Source organism: Phragmites australis, chromosome 18 (genome assembly GCF_958298935.1).
Source record: "Phragmites australis chromosome 18, lpPhrAust1.1, whole genome shotgun sequence".
In the NCBI taxonomy this organism is placed as follows: Eukaryota; Viridiplantae; Streptophyta; class Magnoliopsida; order Poales; family Poaceae; genus Phragmites; species Phragmites australis.
This window is the reverse complement of record NC_084938.1, coordinates 15593219-15603621: the sequence shown is the minus strand read 5'-3', so window position 1 is coordinate 15603621 and position 10403 is coordinate 15593219. Positions and strand designations below refer to the sequence as shown.

At 40.4% G+C, this 10403-nt stretch overlaps 1 protein-coding gene across 1 annotated transcript; it reads left to right on the top strand.

Moving 5' to 3' along the window:
* The first annotated feature begins 702 nt into the window (after positions 1–702).
* Positions 703–8701, top strand: LOC133898736 (UDP-glucose 4-epimerase 2-like). The gene is made up of 9 exons (XM_062339421.1): positions 703–1126; positions 4199–4248; positions 4371–4506; positions 5550–5651; positions 5742–5969; positions 6716–6797; positions 7167–7249; positions 7830–7921; positions 8011–8701. Exons 1-9 carry the CDS (start codon positions 905–907, stop codon positions 8288–8290), a joined length of 1275 nt encoding a protein of 424 aa, XP_062195405.1. The 5' UTR covers positions 703–904; the 3' UTR covers positions 8291–8701.
* The last annotated feature ends 1702 nt before the right edge of the window (positions 8702–10403 follow it).

The following is a 10403-nucleotide window of genomic DNA, read 5'->3' as shown; positions in this document are numbered from 1 at the left end:
TCGCATCAACTTTCAACACACATCTCTTTCTCCGTTTGGGTCTCTTCTTTACCACCGACACATGTTACCAGGGTGGATCTTCATAGGATTTAGGGCTCCAACCCTCCATACCGAAACTCTATTAAAGATTAGATATAGAAGAGAAAGAGAAAGACAAAGTAAAGATTAAGCTCAAACAAAAGAGAATCCTAACCCCTGAGTCTACATCCGTCACTATATGTTACAGTAATCCACATTTTACCACCGAGGCCGGTGGCGCTACCGCTGTCTATTCCCTGATTCTATGGTCCGGTTTTTGCCGCCCCTAACCATAGTTCGCGTTTATTCTTTTCTCTAGTTTGGCAATGCAGCTGATGCGGTTGGAGGTGCACGGCAGAATGAGGTTCAGAGCCCCAACACCAAGCAACACACTAGCGACAGCGGAGACCAGCTAGACGACATAAACGGCCAGGTGTCGTTGGTGTCCGGCCCGCTCCAGCGACGCGAGGAGCGCGACTCGCGGGTGGTGCCCGGCCACGAACCCACCACGACCGACAGGTCCACTGCCCGCAGCCGCTGCTGCGCGGGCCCCACCTCCCTGCCGCCGCCCCCAGCTGCCTGCACGCCCGCACGCTTCATAACTGGCTCGCTCCTACGGAGTACCTAAAAAAAAGAAAAACTGGCTCGCTCCTACGGAGTACCTAAAAAAAAGAAAAACTGGCTCGCTCCCACGAGTCGTCCGTCACCTCCCCCCTTTCGTTTCCACTCCCACCATTCCGAAGCTTCCACGCCTCGCCGACCAGATCCGCGCGGTGCGAGGAGGGCTGACTTCCTCGGGGCGCGCGCGCTCTCGTCGAGGCGGCAGCGGAGAGGTAGCCTCGGGAGGGGAGGGGAGGGGAGGGGAGAGAGTGGCTAGCTGCGTGCGATGGCGGTAGAGAAGACGATGCCTGGGGCGAATGCGGTGGCGGGGACGACGGTGCTGGTGACGGGCGGGGCGGGGTACATCGGCAGCCACGCCGTGCTGCAGCTGCTCCTCGCGGGGTTCCGCACCGTCGTCGTCGACAACCTCAACAACTCCTCCGAGCTCGCCGTCCGCCGTGTCGCCGCGCTCGCAGGGGACCACTCCCGCAACCTCTCCTTCCACAAGGTGAGAAAGTACACCTCCTCCTGCTGCTGCTGCTGTTCTTTCCCGTGGATCTCCCCCTTTTCCGCGCCATGTGGCGTTCCTGGCGTCCCTAGATCTCCGCGGTGACGCGGAGGGCTAAAGTTTTGGAACAGGGGATGTGTTCCACTGTTCCCCCATCTTTTTTCCCCGGATTGTTTGACTGCGAGATTAGCCGTAACAATGCTGAAGTGCATTTCATAAACCTCTCTTATCGTGGTTTGGTTTTGTGGGGTGTGTGTATGCCACATTGCAATGCCATGCCTTTTTTGTTTCGACCTCGCTGCTCACTGCTGTGGTTATTTGGGGAATCAATGGCAAAGCTGGCACACTTTGCGTTAAAAAACAAACTCTCGTTTCGCATGGATTACCGATGGTTGAAATATCACTTGGTGCTACATTGTAAGCTTGTCTCCCCCTAAGGGCATGAACAATGCTAAGTGCTTATGGCTAGGTGCTTAAGGAAAAAGAGTATTAAACACCTATATAAAAATTATAATTTCCAACGCAAACCAATACTACAGATGCTTAAACATGTTTAACTATCTTGTTAGCACTAATATAAGCATCGCTGTTTAAGTAAGCACCTTGTCCTCCGTTTAAGCACCTATGCCAATGTGGTTGAGAAAAATAACCCATTTTTTTCCATAAACACCTCCTCTAAGCACCCCATTTTACATGCTCTAACTATGGGTGGTTTTTATTAGGGAGTTGACTTTTTGGGTAGAAAGTGTGCTGCATTCTGAGGTAGAAAACAATACTGCTTTTTTTAATTGCTGATGTTCATTTGTTGGTAGATGGTAAGATTATTTCACACTTTTTTGCTTGCAATTGGGAACAAAGTTTGCATTTTGCCTTGCCTTATAGTTTGCACAATTATTGATGCTGGTTGTTGGGTATTTAATGGAAAATAATGCTTGCTGATGTGAAAAAAATTAACTATTGATGGAAAGACTTTCATAACACATGGAGTTGTCGTGCTTGTTCCGAATGCCTAATTTTGGTCAACTAAAATCGGGAGATTTCTATTTACAGCATTTTAGTTGTAATTAATCAGTCAAGTGTGTGTGTCTGGTGTGCTACCTGTAATCTGTAGGATGCCTGGATCTCTATCTTTTTGGCAGTGCTATTTGAGGAGTTTTAGCTCCAGCTGTCAAAGTTTGCAGTTCAATGCAGAGGTTGGTTGATGCATACGGATTGAGCCTGCAAATGTCCAGTTGGAAGCATGTTAGCTTTTAATTCTTTGGGCGAATCATTCAATTGCTCCTTGCCTGCATTTTTAGGTAAGTTTGTACCATTGGCATTAGTTCGAGGGTGGGTTGTGGTTGATTTGCTATCCGCAATGGGAGTGGTTGGCTAATTTAAACAAGAGGACAGCTAGTCATCTACTACCTGTTCTTCTTAAAAAAATAAAAATAAAACTATGCTGCTCACCATACCATCCTGAACTTATTCAAATCCACCTGAGTTAAGTGGTGTAAGACTTGTTCAAAAATCATGTAATATATTTTGACCAATTCACTTTTACGAAAATATTTGACTTGATTTCTGCAATGAGTGACAGTATATGACCGTGTTTCTACTTTCTATCATTATTCACTTATGGCTGGTTATCGTCTTATTGACAAGGATTTGACCAGCTATTATTAGAAACTTAAAGAAGTAAAAGAGGAAGGAGGCTGAGGCCACAAGCACAACAATTCAGACCTAAAGAATTAAAAACAGGGATACAAGTGAGATTTGTTAGGTTTAGGTATTTGAATATGTTATGAGATATCCGGATTTGGTTGGTTTAAGCATGCATTGAATTGTCTCATGGATGCTGAAGATCTGGACTAGGGAATAAAACAGCCGGTGCTTGAATAGCCAACCTGAAGAAAAGTCGGTTCTAACTCATTAATGGTTGGGGACAAATCTCTACTAATGGTATTAACTAGCTGTCCAGCTGGCGACCCCATTGGGTCTAACAGCAACAGTTATGCTAATTCTGGTGACTTGTTCAGGACCTCCTTGGTCCCTTGTACGCAAGCTTGTCGTTCTATAATTTGACTTCAATATGTAGTCACTGATTAGTGATATATCTAATCAAGTGCAAATATGAATATGCCTTTGGGGATTGCGGTACAAAACGCTGAAGTATTTGAGATAGCAGTGAATGGAGGTCATGTATATAAGAGAATACTTTATTTTCTCTGATAAAATTATAGAAATATTACTTGATAATGATAGATGACTATTATAACATATACTGCCCTTGATATACTTTTTATGGGCTTTGATAAGATCAGGTTCTAAAAATCTGAAGGAGGAACAAGAGTAATGTGAACTCAAACTAAGTGTCATTAGAACAGATTTGCTCCTAATTACTTTGAGCTGCTTTTACTCTAAGATTCATGAACTTTTCTTTTTGTACACTGAGACACTTGCCATAATTACTTCGAGCTGCTTTTACCCCAGCATTTGTTTCTATTGGATACGATGTGATAATTGGAACTTGATTATTTGGTGTACTTGTTTCCCTGTAAAGCTGCATTTGATCACCAGTTTATGATTGATGTTTTTATTTTAATCTGATGTTCCATCTTTGATAATTTCTGTTGCTGTGGTCTGAATGTGTGCATTTTGACATTTAGTAAAAAAAGATTTTGGAGCCCTGCATAATTGTCATTTAAACTGGAACTTGGATTGCTTGGAGGATGGGCAACATACTTTAGCTCACGTGCAGAGCTATGTCAATGTTTTGCTTGGGGAAGTTCTCCATATACTTCGACACTTTGGGACTGCTCGAGTATTTAGCTGCTTTGATGATATTGAAATTCATGCAGGCAGAGCCTACCCTCCTCTGATCTAGTTTCCATGTTGCTATGAGATGGCATGTGGTTTTTTTACTGTCATTTTTATTTCTCATCGTTTGTGCTAAACATATGACTTACTGTGAAAGTTACATTATATTTTTGCATCTTTCTTAATGTTAATCCTATGACTGTCAATAAAAGTTCACGGACATGAATGGGACATTCCAATGTTAATAGTTTAATACCTTATCTGGTTTTGTAGATTGATCTCCGTGACAAGGGAGCACTGGAAATGGTTTTTGCTTCAGCAAGGTAAAATTACCACTTGTTTAGTTGTAGTATCTCTATTTCATTTGAAAGCTTTTGTGTATTTCTTACAAATTCATATCCAGCATCATTACTTGTTCTTTATTGTTAGACAATTTGCTCCTCAGATTTGATGCTGTTGTCCACTTTGCTGGACTTAAAGCTGTGGGTGAAAGTGTGCAGAAGCCATTGCTTTATTATGACAACAATGTCATTGGCACGATAAATCTTCTAGAAGTTATGTCTGCTCACGGTTGCAAGAAGGTATTTATCTTTATCCCCAGTATACTCCAATTGGAGCCATCTTTTTCAAATTGCTTTCTTGTATCTGAATTTATCTGCCCTTATATGCTAGGTCATTACTTTGATATATTAGTAGTTAACTAGTTATTACTTATTAGATCATTTTATTGATATTTTTCTGATTCTGTTGTACCATGTTCATTTAAGAGTAATTACTTGAGCTTCTAAGTAATTTTGACATGCTTTGCTTGGATGATCATTGTTTGAATTATTACGTTAGATTTGATTAATTCTTTCAAAAGGCAGATCTGATGATACCTTGCGGATGTTTTCAATTTGCTGATGCATCTTGGTATCTCATGCTATTACAGAGGTGTGTTCAGGGCCAACGTGCAGTTACTCTGAATGCATGGTGGCCAGTCTGGACATTTCTTTGCACTCATTAGGCATTAGTCTGTTTTTTTATAAACATGATATCTTTTTGTTATTTATCATTGTGCAATAAAATCTGTTAGTTTCTGTTTCTGCACTAGTTTGCTTCTGTGTTATTCTAATCTACTCGGTGATTTGATCATTTGATGTGGAATGCTATCATTAATAATCAACCCTACTTGATCCGTCCGATCTGTTGCAGCTTCTGTTACTCCATTTTTGAAATGGACCAGTTTTTAGAGTATGGATTTTGTGCCCATAGGGGCATACGCACCCTATATCTGTAACATTGAGGATGCATCGAGCCACGCGCCACTCATTGTTTTAACCGAATATTCAAATTTCAAATTGTGTGGCATTCATCCTGGTGGATCTGCTATGGTGTGAATATGTGGTGCATGTGCCCCTAGGGAACATTTTCTTCCCCTTAAATTACTATTGATTGATTGTATGAACTGTTGGAATCCACTAGACATGGTCACAATATTAAATCTGTATATTTGCACTTTTGCATTCAGATCCATTTGGTTAGTAAGGCTTTGAACTGACAAAAAAAAATAAAAATCAATTCTTCACATCTGACTGACACTGACATGCTGTATTTCCTTTCTTTTTGTGTTAAAATGTTTTAGTTGGTGTTCTCATCATCAGCTGCAGTTTATGGATCACCCAAGAACTCACCCTGCACAGAAGAATTTCCTCTGACTCCAAACAATCCATATGGCAAAACCAAGGTCTGCAGCCCTTCATTCTATTTTCAATGTGCAAACCTGCTAAAGTTTGCGAGCTCTCTAAGTTGTTTGAAACTTTTCAAATGGTTGCAGCTTGTTGTTGAGGATATCTGCCGCGATATCTACCGCGCAGATCCTGAATGGAAGATCATTTTACTTAGGTACTTCAATCCTGTTGGTGCTCATCCCAGTGGATACCTTGGTGAAGACCCATGTGGAATTCCGAACAATCTTATGCCCTACGTTCAGCAAGTTGCTGTTGGTAGGAGGCCAGCTCTGACAGTTTTAGGAAATGACTATGCAACAAGAGATGGGACTGGGGTAATTATTTTGCACATGATATGTTCAATTACTTGTTTTCATCCCTTGCAATTTTGTTAATCCTATGTATTTCGAGATGTGTATTCTGATATTATTTTGTTAATTTCTGGTTTTGGTTTTAGTTTTGTAAGGGTGTACATCCTATGAAATTGCCTTTATATTCTTTCAGGGTATATCCTGAGGAAAACGAGGCTTAAATTTGAATATTGGGCAAAAATGATCAATTGTATCAGCTGCTTGGGATTTTTCAACTGTAATTTCTAATAAGGTTATAGCCAATTTTCGTCCAAATGTACAAAGCTGTTGTAAATGTAGACTAGAACAGATAGAGCCATAGGACCTGAGCAAAGTCATATCTTCCTTAGAAATTTGACCGGGTCTGTGTTGATACAACTTGCTGCCTGGTGCCTTGATCTGCTTTGATCTGTACTTGTCTAAAGATTTCCTGCTTACATGGACATATTCTTTGATCTGTACTATGTTCAGATCACTTGAGTTCCTAAACAATACATAACCTTCAAGTTTTCTCTTTTGGAATCACCCGATTGAAATTTTGAAAGATAGTTTGCAGTCGAACAAATTATGCCATATGCTTCTTATTTCAGTCGATCCTAGTTTTCTCTAGTTTCAGTTTTGTTTAGAGCTGATGATTTTGGGTGAAGATATATAGGGATATCATTGTGAATTTTACTTCACATGTATTATGGAATCATCCTACCTGTAATGGCACTAATGCTGGTTTGCAGATCCGAGATTACATCCATGTGGTTGATCTTGCTGATGGACATATTGCTGCATTGCAGAAGCTTTTTGAGAGCTCAAGCATAGGTTCACACTTGACCTCAAATGATTCTTGAATTTTTTTCATCATAGAATGAACCCTTATTGAGATGTAGCAACACTTTTGTTTACTGTATTTTCTTTAAAACGACAAATTTTATTGTATTTTCCTAGTCTTGTCAAACACAAAATCTCGACTTGCACAAGGCACGATGATACACACTGTTTGGATAAATAGCTGTTCAAAATGTACATTCGGAATTTCATGTTATGTAATTTCTCCACAAAAAACTAAACTATTGGAATACGTGGATATCTGTGCATCTTTTTCTACTATTTGCTTCTCGAGGTGCAGGGCACTTGAGTCATTTGTTTTTCATATTTGAATCCTGTTTTCAAGTTTGATTATACTTACAGGGTGTGAAGCATACAACCTCGGAACTGGAAGAGGTACATCAGTGTTGGAGATTGTTACAGCATTCGAGAAGGCTTCTGGGAAGGTATGCCAGATTAGATATATATTCACATGGGAAAATATTTTTTACTCCTACACAAGAACTTTATCCTCGTCATCCAAACACCACATTAATGGATGATATAGGCTGTAGGCTTTATGCTACATGAGAAGTACGTAAACATGCAACCAACTACAGCCTGAACTGTTTAGTTTGAACTTTCAATGTAGCTACATAGAAACAATCAGTGCCTGCGTAGTTTTTTGTTTATGTAACCTGTAGCCCTAGGATCATTTGATATTGATGCCCATGTCCAGTACCTGAAAGGTTTAGTTAATACTATTTGTTTTTTTTTTTTTGGAGGCAGAATCTGTTTATTTTGAATATAGACCTGGATAAGCACATCAACTTCTACGTTGTTGCTATACCGAACAATCTCATATTTCCTATTAAGCTATATAAGGACTTACAGAATCGTTTTTTGTTTTTAAGAAAAATCTAGGCTTAGGTGATAATTAGCATTTTGTAATGCTGCTTAATTACTCGACCTTACTGCCTTGATAGACTTTCACTTATGTTCCCCTGTTTTTCTGCTTTATAATTGCATCTTTTTGTTCCTTCATAGAAAATTCCTCTGATTATCGGCCCAAGACGCCCTGGTGATGCAGAGATTCTGTTTTCAGCTACTGCTAAAGCAGAGAGGGAGCTTAACTGGAAGTAAGTCATATGACAAGATATAATGTCATCACGACACAAATGTCGTTCTTGTGTTTTTTTTTTTTATGATCGACATTGTCTTTCTCCAGAGCAAAATATGGCATCGAAGAAATGTGTCGGGACCAATGGAACTGGGCCAGCAAGAACCCTTACGGATATGGATCACCTGACTCCACCAAGCAAAACGGTCACCAAACAAATGGGTCAGCTGACTCCCCCAAGCAGAACGGCCACCACACAAATGGATCAGCTGATTCACCAAAGCGGAACGGCCACTATGTGTATGGGTCAGCAAACTCCAAGCTGAACGGTCACCATGGGTATGGATCATCCGACTCCAAGCAGAATGGCAACGGCCACCTGCCCTGAGCAGCATCTTTTGCCTGTGGGCTCCCTGTATATGTGTTGTATCACGAAGCCACCAGCTGAGATTTATGTGGATCAATGGATCGGCAGGTCATACAGTATAGACATGTTCGAGCTTTTAGGCAAGATTCTATCGTTGGCAGATGATTTCCACTTGTGGGTTAAACCTATCTCCTACATTGTGTTTATTTTTTCTTCTTTCAAATTTGTTGTAGGAGCGTGGCCGTAGTATATCAGCTGACTTGATTCTTTCACTGCTAATTGAGCTGCAATATGCTTCACGAAGCTTGTGGAAAAAATGCAGCTGTGCACGATTTATTTATTTGTATCCGTATTATCTATGAAGGGAGAACTAGCCTCACAGCAGTAGTTTTGAAGCACACTCTTTTAATCCCATATCAGATTGTTGTTTCATGTGAATGTAAAGATGAATGTCTCTGCAAACCTAGAGCAGATGAAAGTCGCGTCTCGTTCCATTTTTTTTTGGGACAAGGACGTTCTGTGTTCTCAATGTGCAATCCAGGATACTGAGAGGCTGATGTCCATGATACGTTTGAATTCCCTGAATGAAGTCCAAAATCGTGCTGGTATCTGTGCAGTAGCACGAATGGTGGTGGTTTTTTCTTCTTCTGAATTTTGTGTGGACAGAACGAACAGAAGTTTGGAAACTGCTGTGCTGTGCAGCCTGCTGACATTGCAATCTGTTGTAAAGCTAAAATCATGCAAAGTGAAAAAAGGTAAAAAAAAGCCTGTTTACAGAATGTGTTGCACCTACTGCAGAGTGAAAAAAGGTAAAAAAAGTCTCATGATGTCTAAATTCTTTTGCTTTCCCGTTTCTCCAAAGGAAATATCACTGCAGGTGCCAAAGCAATTGAGGGTTCCGAATCGCAAACCATTGAGGGTTATGAATCGCAAATCATTCTGTAAGTAGCTCAGTATGGGAGATCCAAAATATGCGATGTCTCAAGCACCAATTGTTCTCAAACAGCACCTACTTTGTTCAGCAAATTGTCTCAAATAAACGGCATTTGTGAACAATTGTAAGGACGATAGAATTGAGTGATGGATAGATCCTGTTTGGAGCCATCAAGTCACGTAGCTGATACTTTAATTTGGCAGGACGATAGTTCCATCTTTACCCTTAATCTCCAACCCCAAGCGAAGAACCATCAACCATGCTTTCGCTTTAAAAAAAGCACCGAAAACACAAGCCAAGGGGCAAAGCTACGTGGGTAGAGCTCAGTGATCAGGCAATGGCACATGAAACTCATTGCAGGTTTGTAACGAGCTAGAATCGACTGTTAGCTACCTCCATCCTTCCTCGCACTATCCATCTCTTTTTTCGGTAACATTTCTGCTGCAACACCAGCAGAAATACCACTATGACTCGAACTCAATATCTATAGCTCTGTTACAGTAGTAAGCAACATACACCGATCAGTTGACGTAAAAGACTAAGTTGAATAGGAAAAGTGGGCAATTCACTTACTTAAAAAAGCAATCTCTCACTCCGTCTAATTGCCGATCCGTGCAGTAGAAATCCTGGATCAACAAGCTAAAGCATAAACTCACGGATCAGCGCTGCCCCTCTCCGCTTCCTTGAAAACAATCTCTGGGAGAAGCTTCACAAATCAAACTACCGGAGTAGTCACTCACTGGAGAAGAAGCAAGGCAAACGTATCAAGGCATTACAAAGTACTACATTCGTTCTCTTTTAATGTCGTTTTAGTCTTTAATATGATTGTAATAAATTTTTTTATATATGATATATATATCCATCTCGATTTTGGTAATACTCAATCAATGGTACATAAACCATCAATCCACCATTCATTAAATTGAAACTCCACTTTCTAATATTCTTGAATATCAACACTCTAATAAAACATCATCTTAAAAACCTAAAGTGAATCTATTTAAGAACAAAAGTAAAATTTTAAAATAACATTGAGAACGGAGTAGTAATCCGAGGAACTTAAAAATTATTCCAAAATGGTAGGACGATTTAACGAGTGCGGGCTCAATAATCCAACAGCTTGGAAAATGAATTGCAAGGCAGATTCAGTGGACACAAAACTCACTGAAAACACAGATATTGCTCCCTTCATTTTCCAAT